The sequence below is a fragment of the Salmo salar genome, chromosome 06, assembly GCF_965601325.2.
Source record: "Salmo salar chromosome 06, fSalSal1, whole genome shotgun sequence".
NCBI lineage: Eukaryota > Metazoa > Chordata > Actinopteri > Salmoniformes > Salmonidae > Salmo > Salmo salar.
Window position 1 is genome coordinate 74,840,085 of NC_138296.1, and position 16,101 is coordinate 74,856,185.

General features: G+C 40.3%; 1 protein-coding gene across 3 annotated transcripts in view; it reads left to right on the plus strand.

Annotated features, from left to right (window-relative positions):
• The window catches only part of LOC106607987 (ankyrin repeat and SOCS box protein 2), a 39,715-nt gene extending 24,446 nt beyond the window's left edge, over positions 1–15,269 (plus strand). For 2 of the 3 annotated variants that reach the window (XM_082976964.1, XM_014205541.3), the window contains 6 exons: positions 557–712; positions 1,218–1,463; positions 2,590–2,761; positions 9,350–9,923; positions 10,767–10,908; positions 12,798–15,269. In XM_082976964.1, coding sequence (XP_082833090.1) covers positions 557–712; positions 1,218–1,463; positions 2,590–2,761; positions 9,350–9,923; positions 10,767–10,908; positions 12,798–12,949 — 1,442 coding nt within the window. In that variant the 3' untranslated portion in view covers positions 12,950–15,269. The remainder of the gene's footprint in view (positions 1–556; positions 713–1,217; positions 1,464–2,589; positions 2,762–9,349; positions 9,924–10,766; positions 10,909–12,797) is intronic. The other variant, XM_082976965.1, reaches the window with a different exon arrangement.
• Positions 15,270–16,101: the final 832 nt, after the last annotated feature.

Below are 16,101 nucleotides of genomic sequence, written 5' to 3' on the forward strand. Positions count from 1 at the left end.
TATCACAATATACTCTACTTCAGGCGAGCAAAATCTAGAGACTTCCTTAGATTCTGTGCACCAGCTGTTGTAATAATAATACTAATACTATAAAATAATATGAAACAATGCCACGGAATTCTAAGCAAATCGTGTCTGCTAACTGAACTAGTGTAGCCCACAGCCATATGGCATAGCCACATCAGGGCCTAACATCAGGACAACTGAGTATGCTATTCTGTTCTTCTGAAATAGACTACACTTTCTTCATATCATGTTTGTTTAGATCTGTCTAAAATAAATAATGGATTTGTTGTGATGGTGTAGGCTATATTACATAGATTTATTATACTTTTTAAAATGTGGCTTGAAGGCAATTTATATTTTCTCATCTCACGTCAAATAATTGAACAATTGAGCACAACAGCAGTCCATACCAAATGGAACATCCCTTTTACCACGTAATTACCAAGTATTTTACAATTTTACCAATTAACACCCAGCTAAGTAGCAGACTAAAATAAAGTATAGCCTAGTCTAATTTTTATCTCATGTGTTCTTCTTTTCACCCTTCAAGCTCAACCTAGTATGATTAACAAGTGTGACCTGAAAGGCCAGACTGCTCTCATCTTGGCGGTGTACAGGGAAAAGGTGGCCTGTGTAGAGATGCTTCTGGAGAAGGGGGCTGACCCAGACCTCGCCAACAAGGACCGAGAGACCCCACTCTACAAAGGTAACACATTTGCCTTAGAGCCCGACTAAGACCTAGATTATCTGCCTATCTCTTTGTAATTATCCTTTTATTTTAAGCATTCTAAGTCATAGGCTACTTGACTGATAATAAAATGATGTGTTGGGCTGCAAGATCAGCACACCGTGAGAAAAAACTGAATGAAAAACTTGCCCTTCATGGATTTGAAAGAAAACTACTGATACAAGAATTCCTCCAGCCCAAGCCTACACCGATCTAATGCTTTTGCATTTGTGGGGAATACTAGTGAACAAGTGCACACTTCATTAGAAAGGAAAGGTATATGGGGGGACAGGGATGGCTTGATATGAGAAATACAGCTACCCTCAAAATCTGCCATTACAGAATGCCTCTTCCAATACCATTCTAAGCTGTCTTGCATACACTGGGAATACCCCCAAACCCTTGTTTAGGAAACACTGTCTTCCATGACATACAAAGTCTGGGATTTCTTCCATTTAACTTCATCTTTGACTGTATTCCACAGCTTGTGAAAGTGGTAATGCTGAGATTGTGGTCATGCTTCTGAATCACGGTGCTGTAGTGAACAAACACTGCATTCAGGGCTGTACAGCTCTCCAGGAGGCTGTGAGCCGCAACAACGTGGAGATCTGTGAGATCTTGGTCCAGGCCGGGGCGAAGCTCAGCCCAACCAACATGTACGGTATCGCGCCCCTGTTTACTGCAGCCCAGAGTGGACACAAGGAAACACTTCGATTTCTCATTAAACACGGTATGTCTTTCCCCTGGAAAAATGGGTGAACTCTGTAGGCCAGCGGTCACCAACCTTTTCTGAGTCAAGATTACTTTCGCAGTCAATAAGCAAGCATAGATCTACCACTCAGATTTTTTTCATGACTTAAAAAATGTAACATTAACCTAGAAAAACAATTATTCTGTAATATTGAGGTTTGTGCAGTGGGCCTAATGCATGATCACAGCATATTAGCTACAACATGCCTGGCATGCCAATATTGTTCTTCTCAGACCATATTATATTTCAAAACTCGAGCTTTGATTACTAAATCGATCAGTTGCTGTAGCACTTACGAGGCACAGCTGAGCATGAATTGAAATAATTAGCAAATAAGTACATTTTTTATTTTACTGGACTGATGGTATCTGCTTCTGATGGTAATGGTGCTTTCAAGACAACTGGGAACCCGGGAAAAAAACAAGGTCAAATCATTACGTCAGTGATCAGAGGCCTAGAAAGATGCTTGAGTTTCCGACTTGGAATTCCGAGTTGGATGACCGTTCAAAACGATTTTTCACAGTCACATCTCATTTTTTCCCGATATCCCAGTTGTCTTGAACGCACTGAAGATGTAAGTCAGAGATTTCCCAGTTCCCAGTTGTTTTGAACACGGCATTAGTATCAACAGAGGGAGGGAGAGAGCAGCAGAGAGTCCACCTCTCACGGTCCCTGCTCTCTCCTTCCTTTCTTCTGGTGAGACTGACCAGAGAGAGGGGACACCATCTTCTACCAGATGGAAAAACTCGAGTCGCACCGCATCTGCCTCATACACAAATTCATGTTATTTCTATGACCAGAAAAAGTGAAATATTCCTTGATATTAAAAGAGACATGACGAGCTGCTAATAATGGGAGCACTTTGCTTATCCGGTGCGCAGGGCTTCTGAATCAAGTACACCTACTGTCAACAGCAAGAAAAAAAGAGAGCACAAGTCTTTATCACAGCCTTTATCGTTGGGTTTTTACAGACATGTTTGGTGATCGACTAGGAATGCCTTGCAGATCGGCCAAAGGGCGCAGATCACATAAAACTGTCATGGAGCTCTTACTATGGATCGATTGTTGACTTTTCTAACTGTCAGTTGCACTGAATATGTTCTAGGTGCTGATATCAACAGTGAGGCAAGTGATGGGGCCACCGCTCTGTATGAAGCAGCTAAGAACGGCCATAAGGACATTGTGGAGCTTCTTCTTTCTCAGGATGCTGATGCCAACAAAGCGGGCAATAAAGGACTTCTGCCACTACATATTGCTGCCCAACGAGGAGCTGATGGGTACCTACAATTATCTTACAATACCTTGATACATGGGAATACTACAAATATCAATGCACAGCACCCTTAAAGCAGAACTGAACTCTAGAACTAACTTCTCTTGTTGAAAACATTTTTACATTACATTTTAGTCATTTAGCAGACGCTCTTATCCAGAGCGACTTACAGCAGTGAATGCATACATTTCATAAAAAATTTTTCTCCGTACTGGTCCCCCGTAGCATCACAACTAGTCAGAAACATTTATTCCAGTCATAAAGTCAGTATCGTCCAAAACATAGTTTTGTGTACAAGAGTTCTCGATGACTTACATGAAGGTTGGCTTTTGATTTCTACAGTGCCCACTAACATGGGATAAACATCGGAGTTGTTTGAGGTCTATCCAGAACACACAGACAGTGAGACCGACCTGCCCAGCAGCACAGCTGTTTGGATTTGTTTACATAAGCAGTGGTGGAAAAAGTATCAAATTACCATACTTGAGTAAAAGTTAGGATACCATAGAAAATGCCTCAAGTAAAAGTGAAAGTCACAAGGTAAAAAACTACTTGAGTAAAAGTCTACAAATATTTGGTGTTAAATATACTTAAGTATCAAAAGTAAATATAATTTCTAAAATGTGACTCATTTCAGGAAACTAGGTGTACTTCCCAGAAGCGCCATTTGAACTCAAGTTAGCTTAAAATAGCGAGCGATGTTATTTCTTTGTTATTAGATTCGTTGTTGGACTAAAAATATTGTAAACTCACCAGGAATTCAAATCAATAGAGATACATAATGGTGTCTCAATTTAATCAAGCTTTGAAATGATAACATTATTGTACTATGTAATCTGTTTGTGCTTACTTGCGGTTAATTTGCAGTGTACAAGTTATTATAATTATGTTCCAGCCCCTGACCATCTGCACAGAAGAGACTTTTTAACCTGTTGGGGTGTAGGGGGCAGTATTTTCACGGCCGGATGAAAAACATACCCAATTTAAACAGGTTACTACTCTGGCCTAGAAACTAGAATATGCATATTATTAGTATGATTATTATTAGATTTGGATAGAAAACACTCTGAAGTTTCTAAAACTGTTTGAATGGTGTCTGTGAGTATAACAGAACTCATATGGCAGGCAAAAACCTGAGAAAAATCCAAGCAGGAAGTGGAAAGTCTGAGAATTGTAGTTCTTCTTTTGATTCTCTATCGAAACTACAGTGTCTGTGGGGTGACGTTGCACTTCCTAAGGCTTCCACTGTCAACAGCCTTCAGAAAGTGGTTTGAGCATTCTCCTGTCACTGGGCAGATAATAGGAGTTCAGTTACTGAGTGGTCTGCCTGGCAACAAAGGGATTGGATATGCTCGGTCCCGCGAGCGCGCCGTTCCTTCTTTTTCTTCTTGAATGAATATGCTATTGTCCGGTTGGAATATTATCGCAATTTTACGTTAAAAATGCCATAAAGATTGATTTTAAACAGCGTTTGACATGCTTCTAAGTACGGTAATGGAACATTTTGACTTTTCGTCTCTGGTTCCGCGCTCACGCGTTATGCCTTTGGATAAGTGATCTGTACACACGAACAAAACGGAGGTATTTGGACATAACTATGGAGTATTTTGAACAAAAACAACATTTCTTGTGGAAGTAGCTGTCCTGGGAGTGCATTCTGATGAAGACCAGCAAAGATAAGACAATATTTCTAATACTAATTCTGAGTTTAGGTTGCCCCGAACTTGGCGGGTGTCTGTATAGCTCACTGTGATGGCTGAGCTATGTACTCAGAATATTGAAAAATGTGCTTTCTCCGTAAAGCTATTTTAAAATCTGACACAGCGGTTGCATCCAGGAGTAGTCTATCTATAATTCTTTAAATAATTGTTTTATATTTTGTCAACGTTTATGATGAGTATTTTTGTAAATTGATGTGCTGATTCACCGGTAGTTTTGGTTGGAAGACATTTTCTGAACATCACCCGCCAATGTAAAATGGGGTTTTTGGATATAAATATGAACTTAATCGAACAAAACATACATGTATTGTGTAACATAATGTCCTAGGCGTGTCATCTGATGAAGATCGTCAAAGGTTAGTGCTTCATTTAGCTGTGTTTGGGGTTTTATTGACACATGTTCTTGCTTGGAAAATGGCTGTGTGATTATTTTTGTCTATGTACTCTCCTCACATAATCTAATGTTTTGCTTTCACTGTAAAGCCTTTTTGAAATCGGACAATGTGGTTACATCAAGGAGAAGTGTATCTTTAAAATGGTGTAAAATAGTTGTATGTTTGAGAAAGTTGAATTATGACATTTTGGTTTTTTTGAATTTGCCGCCCTGATTTTTCACTGGCTGTGTCCCGCAGGTGGGACGCTAGCGTCCCACGTAGCCCATAGAAGTTTAAATCACCCAGCAGTGCCATTTTCAGAAGGGGACATAACTTGGGAGGGGGACTGGGACTCCCATTTTTTTCAGACATCTTAAGCACATTTCCTGCATTTCTACACAATGGCCCTTTTAGCCGTCTCTATTTAGAACAACAAAAATAAGCAAAAATTCCCACAGTCATTAAGCTAGGTAAGATATTTTTTAATATGTTTAAGTGATTGATAAGACTGAACTAGATCCATGATAATTCAATAATCAATATTGTGTTGACCCTTTAACCAGTAGCCCAACAAATTAACAACTCTTACAAATAAAGTACAAAGACAACTTTTGATTGTCTTTAAGACATCCTCTATATCAAATTTCAGTCAGACGGCCCAGCCAGCCAGAGCTAACTGCACACGGGACCCCCACCAGTCTTGTCAATAACTCAACTTTCTCCCCAACACAACTTCCTAACACACAGACACAGTACACCCTCCACAGAATTCATATCATAAGCCTAATAGTACTGTAGAGCTCATTTTACTTGCACACAATATAGCTGGGTCACCCCATCCTGCCCCTAGGGGTCCACGACCCTGTAGCGCCCGAACCCAACACACCCCACTCAGCTTTAGGATCTTAGTGAAACATTCATTAACGACTTCAGGTGTGCCAGAGTGACAACAGTAAGGACTGAGCAGCCCAGCAGCTAGGGATTATCTAAATCTCCCCTGACGTGGGCATGTTTTCAATACAATACAGTATTCCATATAAGGCATCCAGACCTTATGAAAGTTGCACAGTGTATCCTTAATCTTAAAACAAATCTAATGATACTGTATATAACTTTAAATTTATTCCATACATTGTGGGAGGAAAATCAACCTTCCAATTAATGGCAATGCATTTATTAGCCACTATTTTATTTATTTATTTAACTAGGAAAGTCAGTTCAGGACAAATTCTTATTTACAATGACTGCCTACGCCGGCCAAAACCTAACCCAGACGACGCTGGGCCAATTGTGTTCTGCCCTATGGGACTCCCAATCACAGCTGTTTGTGATACAGCCTGGAATTGAACCAGGGTCTATAATGACGCCTACTAGCACTGAGATGCAGTACCTTAGACCGCTGCGCCACTCGGGAGCCCATATAAAATGCTAGGTTACACAGTTTCTTCTGATAACGGTTTCCAGTATAAACATTTCCAAGCAAACAAAAACAGGGACAAGGGAGAATCTGTAGACATGCTGAGATAAAAGTACATACTCTTTGCCAGAATTCAGCCAGCCTTCACAAGACCACAACATATGCAAATATTAATTGGAAGCTGCTGTCCTGACTTCCCTGTGGCTCAGTTGGTAGAGCATGGTGTTTGCAATGCCAGCATGGTGTGTGCGATGCCAGGGTTGTGGGTACGATTCCCATGGGGGGCCAGTACAAAAAAAAAAAAAATGTATGAAATGTATGCATTCACTACTGTAAGTCGCTCTGGATAAGAGCGTCTGCTAAAATGTAAATTTCCCCTTTTGAGCTTTACACCTCCAGCAGAATAATACCATTTATGAGTGCATGATATTCTGTTTCACTGGCATATAGTAGGTTCTATGGATGGTCTTAAACTGCATTAATTTATGTCTGAGATTATATAAACATGACTGGGCATTCTAACATATCTATATCCATTCATCACCAGGTCTTCTTCACATTTTAGTTTTACATGTTTTGTGTCATCGGGAAAAGCCCCTATCAACCCTTGACACAGTTTGGAAATCAACTTTGGAGGTTTGTCAGACTGCCTTAAAATAGCATATGGCTTGTCCAGTGTTTGCTGGACAGAGAGAATAAAGTGTTGTATCTGCAAAAATGCACCTCACCTCTGCCACAGACTTCTCTCGCCTGGCTGCCTAACTCTGCTGAGACCTCTGTCACCACCTGATGCTCCTAAAATGAGGCATGATAAATAATTATTTTGGTGTACATGTATACATTATATTATCCAAGAATAGAATCAGTGGTTCAATAATTGGAATTACCATAATTCCCAGATCCCAGACTGTAGCTTTGAACTTAAGCTGCTGTCCTGTAGCTACCGTAGGTCAATCAATCAATCAAATGTTTTTATAAAGCCCTTTTTACATCAGCAGAAGTCACAAAGTGCTATACTGAAACCCAGCCTAAAACCCCAAGCAGCAAGCAATGCAGATGTAGAAGCACGGTGGCTAGGAAAAACTCCTTAGAAAGGCGAGAACCTAGGGAGAAACCTAGAGGAACCTTGCCGTTCACCTTCGCACTCCTGGGCCAGACTGCACTCAATCATAGGACCTACTGAAGAGATGAGTCTTCAGTAATGACTTAAAGGTCAAGACCGAGTCTACGTCTCTCACATGGATAGGCAGAATTTTTCCATAAAAATTGAGCTCTATTGGAGAAAGCCCTGCCTCCAGCTGTTCTATGTATGGCAGGACCAAATCGGAGAGACAGGTAGGAGCTAGCCCATTGTAATGCTTTGTAGGTTAGCAACAAACCTTGAAGTCAGCCCTAGCCTTAACAGGAAGCCAATGTAGAGAGGCTAGCACTTGAGTAATATGATAATAAAATAGGCAGGATTCTAGCAGCCGTGTTTAGCACTAACTGAAGTTTATTTAGTGCTTTATTCGGGTCACCGGAGAGTAAAGCATTGCAGTAGTCTAATCTAGAAGTGACAAAAGCATGGATTAGTTTTTCTGAATAATTTTTGGACAAAAAGTTTCTGATTTTACAATGTTAAGAATATGGAAAAAAGCTGCCCTTGAAATATTCTTGATATGTTTGTCAAAAGAGAGATCAGGGTCCAGAATAATTCTGAGGTCCTTCACAGTTTTATTTGAGACAACTGTACAACCATCAAGATTAATTGTCAGATCCAACAGCAGATCTCTTTGTTTCTTGGGACCTAGAACTAGCATCTCTGTTTTGTCTGAGTTTAAACGTAAAACCTTTGCCGTCATCCACTTCCTAATGTCTGAAACACAGGCTTTCAGTTTAGGCAATTTAATTTAAATGTACAGCTGTGTGTCGTCCACATAGCAGTGAAAGTTGACATTGTGTTTCCGAATGACATCACCAAGAGGTAAAATATATAGTGAAAACAATACGTATACATTATTTGTCTTCAGGAAGGCAGTGAGTTGCTGCGCAACAGCTTTTCATTTTTTTGGGAGTAATGGGAGATTCGATATAGGCCGATAGTTTTTTTACATTTTCCAGGTAAAGGTTTGGCTTTTTCAAGAGGCTTTATTACTGCCACTTTTAGAAATGGGGATAAACATACCTGAATTGTCCAATAGAAACTCATTGCAACTGTTGGACTAATGATTACACCATAGATCAGATAGATGGAGACAAGAATGTGCAAGGCGGTATTGAATGTGTCAATGTCTGTCTCCTTGATTACTAAAAATTCTCTTGACCTGTTCACCTACGTTACAAACTTTAATTCATAGGCTAGGTTGTAGAAACCTCATGATGGGTACAGGGAAAATGTGAGTATCCTATATATAGTAGCCTAAACCTAATCGATATTGCATTGAGCTGGATAAATGGAATATGAATGACAGTCATCCTATATGCTGTAAAAGAAATAAGGCCATGCTCATAAATTAATATATATTGTCCTCCCTCATCTTAAACAGCACCGATCGCCGCTGTTCTAGTTTCTGTTTCCAACTCCACAGACTTACATCTCACATGCACCTTTCTCCGCACCTAAACTGAAAGGAACATAAGTTAGAAAGGGACTATCAACCAAGGAAAATGCTACTGTAATCTTTCAGTTCGTAAAGTACACAAAGCAAAATGCTAGGATTAGTCAGAACTGTGACACATATTCTAGACACACCACAACAAAGCTGTGAAGAAATGTTATTTTTCAGAATAGAATGTGTACTGTATGCCTTGAGTCCTGTTGCGGTATTTCTTGTGGAGACTTGGATTCCTCGGATTCCGGTTGGAGAATTCCGGTTGGAGGACTCCGGTTGGAGGATTCCGGTTGGAGGATTCCGGTTGGAGGATTCCCGCTATCAGAAGGGTAGTAACCAGGGAGGGAATTCTCCATCTTGGAATACTTTAACTGTGATTTCTGAAAAAAATGGGAACTTTACGTACGTTTTAAGGGAATGTTTTAACCCTAACACTAATCTTCCACTCTGGGCACCCACTAATTCCCTCTGTGTGGTTTTCTTTTTCAGTATTGTGTCATTGCTGATCAAAGTCACCAGCAAGTACAGAGTGAATCGCAGTGGAGTCAGTCCCCTCCACCTGGCCGCAGAGTGCAACAGGGACGCAGTTGTGGAGGTCCTGATTGAGGCCGGCTACGACGTCAACGCCATGCTGTCAGATGACCGCTCCATGATGTACGAGGACCATCGTAGCACGACTCTCTACTTCGCCGTCGCCAACGGCAACGTGGAGGCAACCACCATGCTTCTAGAAGCCGGCGCCATCCCAAACCTGGACACCTTCAACCCGCTACTGGTAGCATTGAGGCAGGGTAGTATTGAATTGGTCACTTTGCTGGTGGAGCACGGTGCCAATGTCAACGCCTACGTACCCACTCACCCCACCTCATTCCCGGCCACCCTCATATTCGGTATGAAGTACCTGTCTATGCTGAAGTATCTGATGGACAATGGCTGCGACGCCCTTTCCTGTTTTAGTTGCACTTATGGCAGTGGTCCACACCCACCACATCAGGAGACCTCTGAGAGGGATGACTTGCGCTACAATACCAATACATGCAGAAGTACTGGGGAACCTGTTCAGGTAAACAAAATAACAATGAAATGTTTGGTATGTGCATCTGTGTAATATATTTACATACATTCTAAATATAATGCCAATTAAGAATGAGGGGGATTATTAGGTGGCCAAAATGGAAATTTAGCCAGGAGACCAGCTTTAACACCCTTACTCTTGCAATAAGGGGGATTTTTAATGACCATAGAGAGTCAGGTCACCGGTTTAACATCCCATCCAAAAGACAGCACTCTGAGCAGAGAAATGGCCCATTCACTGCCCTGGGATTCGATCTTAAGACCGGAGGCAAGAGTGCCCCCTACTGGTCCACCATTTCCAGCAGCATCTGGTCTCCCATCCAGGACCAACACTGCTTAGCTTCAGAGGCAAGCCAGCAGTGGGATGCAGGGTGGTATGCTGTCAGCAACAATTGTAAGTACTATGTACCAATGGAAAGAAAGTGTATCCAAACGCGCTTTAGCCCAGCTTGAACAAAAAAGGTAATCAGTTCCTAGACTGAGGGACTTGAAAATCCCAAAAACATTCCTTACCCCAGGACACTTCACCGGGTTGAAATAAAGAAAAAGGAGCAGTCTGTTTCATAATATGTACCGTCAATAAATGATCAGATCTATGCAGAAACAGAGATCCATTTTTTTTATTTTCCTTTATAGTCACTCATTGAAGTGTCCTGTGGTAAGAAATGTTTTTTTGATTTACTATGTAATAATGTTTACCTACACTATAATCGCCTATAATTGTTATGCTGTCATGTTAGGACATAGGTATTTGGGACACTTCTTGTAAAGTAGAGACTAAAAAATACAATATACCATAGCCTATCATTGCTTTTTGTGTTTCCATCATTAGTTCTGTGAGATAATCTCTACTCGCTGGGCAGGACCCATCATAGATGTACTCCTGAATTACGTTGGCCATGTGAAACTCTGCTCCAGACTTACTGAGCACCTAGATAGCTTGGAGGACTGGGAAGTCATCAAAGAGAAAGCAAGTGAGTGTCATGCACACATACTGTACAGACACACCTACACATACTACACAACATAAGGTAGCATTTTGGTATAGCAGGACTGTATGCGTGGCTAATAAGCAGGGTTCATACCAGCCTGTTACAGTGGTGCCTTGACCTGGATCCCAGAGCTAATGTCTAGCTAGCAGCTGCTGGCAGGCTCATAAGGGACCGAGTGGCACTGTGGTCTAAGGCACTGTATCGCAGTGCTAGAGGTGTCACTACAGACCTGGGTTTGATCCTGGGCTGTATCACAACTGGCTGTGATTGGGAGGCCCATCGGGCAGTGCACAATTGGCCCAGCATCGTCCGGGACAGGGAGGGTTTGGCTTGTGTAGGCCGTCATTGTAAATAAGAATGTGTTCATAACTGACTTGCCTAGATAAATAAAAACTTGTGAGGGGTATGGGGAGGTCATGGCTCCAACAATATTAGTGACAGGTCTATATAACACCTCAATAATATACCATAATGAATTTGATTGATTCAAAATAATTTTCCCACCGTAAAGTGTCAGGTAGCTACTGGCTTTCTGTGGCTTTACAGCACAGTGTTCCTCAATTCTTCATTTTATGATTGGATCCCCCCACCACCAATTATGCTTTTGGTTTGGCCCGATCCTCAGAAGGGAAGAAAGTTGAGCAAGGCTTGTAAGGAGAACAGAGAAACGTGCAATATCTCCTCTCTTTCTCTCTCTCATCTCTCTCTTCTTAGCAAACCCTCAAAACTGTGAGCTAACTTATAACAAATAAATTAGTACAGTCAAATGTTATGGTAAATTCATAAGCACGAAAAATAATTATATCGACAATTATATTTTGTCAAATGGGGAAGGTTTGTATTGCGAAGTGATGCGCATCTCACATGTGAATGCTAGTTTTCAAAACAAGTGGTAGTTGGTAACGGTTATATTGGGATCAATTTTGAGAGCTCAATGACAACTGTGGAAGTATTGTCAACCTTTTAAATAATTATCTGAACCTCAGGCAGTAGGCTCAAGCAACCCTGTTTCTCTCAGTGCAGCTTGCCCTGCCTGTCTCTCAGACTCTGACCAGCAGCGAAAGTCTATCCTCCTTATTAATGTTCAAAAAACAAATGTGAAGGCCAAAATTCTGGGGGGATAGCACTAATCATGTTTATGCAACCTAATAATCATCCTTAGAATACTTCTAGAACCAACTTAACTAAAGTTTGGGAAGCACTGGTCTGGCTAAATGCACAAATGCCAGTATGCTGCAGCCAGCCTGCATGCTGCATCAGTTATGCTACAGGTTATTTAGCTTATTGCTAAATAACACACCAGCCTGATAATATGGACCAGTATGTTGTTAGCCTAATTTCTGGAGGGGGAAAATATATTTTAGATGATGAAAAGTGTGAAGGGTACACAAACAGAATAATGGGTTATGACATTTAAATGTAGTTAAAGCAGTGGTTTGGTAGTGACTTTCTGAATTATATTAGTTAGATCAAGAGTTTAAAGTAATACAGAAATGATTGGTATTTCAGTTGTGATTGTCCAAATTATCAGAAAAGTTTTGTATGTATTTTCCCTTTAAAATTAACCAGAAATGACCATTTCACAGCTATTTCTTTTTTCCTTCTTTTTTCGGGGGCAGAATGCCCCCCCCCCTCCCCCACCAGGGTGTCAAACCCTGAATCCATTGACCCTGAACACCCCCCTAATATTCAACACAAAGTTATGCCCTTGGCTGCTGGGGGTTACTGATGTGATGAGGGGGATGTCATGCATGCACACACGACACTGCCCAAACAGCCACTTCTTTGGAATGACTTGTGCACATGCTATGTACTTTCTATATACAAGCGTCACATACAGTATTACCATATCTGTTGCCATTGTCTTCCAGCGCAATCACGTCCACTGATGCAGTTGTGCAGGCTGAAGATTCGCCAGCAGGTTGGAATCCACAGACTGAGGTGCATAAAAAAATTGCCCCTCCCACCACGACTAATCAAGTACCTCAACCACGATGAGCGCAACCAAGAAAATGTTTTGTGAATAATAGTCTATGACATTATAGTCAAAGTAAGAGATGATGAGGGACTACAGCACAAAATCTCTTGACATAATCAGTGCTTTTGGTGTGAATCTTTTTACTCATATTTGAGCAGTAATATAGAGCAGTGCTTACCAACATGGGGTACTGCAGGTGGTCCTCAATTTATTATTATATTATTATTATTCATTTATATTTTTCTTCCAAACATAATACCATAGGGGTATTATAAGCAATTGTACATTACTTTTTACAATGCAAATTGTGTTGCCCCTTAAATTACAGATTTGGACACCGATAAACACCTAAATTGGAACAGTAACATGCTATACATTACATTTCATTACTTTACTTCTAATGGTTTGGGACACCTGGGACATCAAGTGACAAAAACCTCCAGGGGACCAAAAACATCCTTGGGGACAACAGGAGGCTGCTGAGGGGGGAACGGCTCATAATAATGGCTGGAACGGTGCAAATGGAATGGCATTAGACACCTGGAAACCCATTCTCCCCAATTAAGGTGCCACCAACCTCCTGTGTTGGGGATGTCCCCGGGACAAACCGGGAACTAGACAAAACCTCCAGGAGACCATGACACAACGTCCCAAGAATGACCTAAAAAACGTAATTTGGGATGTCCTGGGACAAACCGGGAGCTAGACAAAACCTCCAGGGGACCATGACACAACATCCTGACCACTTTAGGTGTCCGTTTCATGATGTTCCGGGGACATCCTAATGACAAGTTTTTGTTTGCAGGGTTAATGTGAAAAGGAGGGGATGCAGGGCTCAACGGCACAACTAGGAGCTCTTCTTTGAGTCATAAAAGTGCATTGAAATTATTTAGGAACTGTGCAAACTTTGGAGAGGTGTATGGCCACTTGGAAACACCAGTTAGACCTCTCACTCAAACCCTTGTAATTTTTTTGTCTTATGTTGCACCTACCCCAAATTTTCCACGAATATTCCTGTCATGTTACTGAATGTATCTAGAGTATTTTCAGATGTTGTTAATAACAAATGCTGCAACAAGTATGGTAAATGTAAAATGCACTTAAAATGTCATGATTGGATTCAGTCTCTTGTCAGGTCAACTGTTGTCTCCTTACCTTTAGTCTAATCATTTTCCCATAATCTCCAAACTGTTCCCTTATATTTGCTACCATGGTTATGCATATGCTTTCCATATTTCTTATGTAAAAAAAAATTCAATTTAGCCCTATCCATATAGGCCAATTCCCACAAGTGTAAAGGCTTTACAAACATTAATCTGTAATAATAGTCCTTTAATCTGTTACATTCATTGATAAAATTGACTGCTAAGATATTTTAAGTTAAAGAATTCTGTGACTCTGCAAATGGTAGTCCTTTTGAAGATGATTTGGTGGTCCCCAGAACAGAAAAGGTTGTAAACCGCTGATATACAGTACAATACAGCACAGCTAGGGTTTACGATTAAACTTTAAGATCAGACTAAGGTAGACTTACCAAGTTGGTAGCACTTTATTTTATGCTTTGGGACATTACTAGGTACTAGTATTTACTATTATTTAAATTCCTACGTGTTTGCAAGTACATAGTAAAATGGTAATTACACATAAATAACCTATGAATTATTTATATGTTTCAGTTGTGAGAGCTTTTAATTAACTATACAAATGAGAGCAGCCTCAGAAGCTGAATTATGAAACAAATATGTGAATGAGTTTTTGTCAAGCTTTGGAAATTTGCCTGTTTGCTTATTTGAGTGTACAGTAATTTTGGGGCATTATAGAACCCTGGCTATAGTGCAGGCTTTTTTCATTCGTTTAGCGTTAGTTGAGGTGTTATAATGTCTTATTGAGAATGGTATATTCAATTTCTCAATGGAAGATAAATAAGAAATAGATACATCAATGGCTTTTTGTCAAGGTTTTGATAGCTACTTATTTGATTTTATAGTATTTTTGGGGCATCGTTGGACCCTTTTAGGCTGCCTTATAAGTACATACATTGTGTTTTTGTAAATATTTGATTTGAACAGTTATCAAAGTTGAGAGTTTGAACATAAATGTTTAAAGCATTACCTGACAGTAATTGTAGTACCATCATCACAGTAAAGATTGAGAATATGAGAGGGAAACAGTAGATGTAATTTGATATTTGGTGTTGATTCACTTAAATAGATTTCATTGCAGTATTTGTAGTATTTTGTATGATCTCTGAGGTAAGGGTCTCCTTTTTCTAGTAATTGGGTATATTTTTGGTGACAAGGTGACAATTCAATCTTGTGCTATTTTGCCTGTGAAAAAAATTCAATAAACATCATATCCATTTTCATTGGGTTTTACAGTCATTCAAAGGAAATAATCCTGTATTTTATAGTTTTATAGTTCATTGGAATGTGCAATAATTCCATTGTTTTTATATTTATGTGTTTCCCAATGTATTTGTCCAGGATTCCTGGATGATGTTTGATTGATTTCTTGATTGCTGAATGATTGTTGCTTAGGGTTAAGGTCATGTTTGCGGGTTAAGGTTAGGGTTAGGTTTAGGGTTAGGGAAAATATCATTTAGAATGGTTGTAAATTGTGTGTGTGTGTGTGTGTGTGTGTGTGTGTGTGTGTGTGTGTGTGTGTGTGTGTGTGTGTGTGTCCTTGCACTTCACTTCTGACAAACTCCTCATGAGGGTGCCAAATTACTTCACAGGGGATTGCTCCATGGATGAAGTTCTGTTGACACCTTCATCCCTCTTGCCCTCTAGCATTGGATGGAACTACTACAGTAGTTACGTATATTGGTAGGCTATAGCATGGCTATACCACATAACCAAATGTTGTGCATTATTCATGCAATGTACAGTCCATAACATGATGGCCCATATTTTTCCACATATAATAATCTACATTGTGGGTTATGTTTTATCTTGGATTGTTGTCAAATTCGATTGTGATCATATATTAGATTGTGAATAGTCACAAACATCCATATGGTAGAGGCAGCCATTTTAGTCTTGAAACAGGTCTTAAAAACCCTCTAGAGTCAATGTCTGCGCTCCCGAGGGAATCTCATTAGCCAGAGTGGTGTTTGTCAGACCATGAAACATCCCGAAAATCGGTCTTCTCCCAAAATTGTCTGTAGCATCTGAACGGTTTCACCTAGAAACGAACCC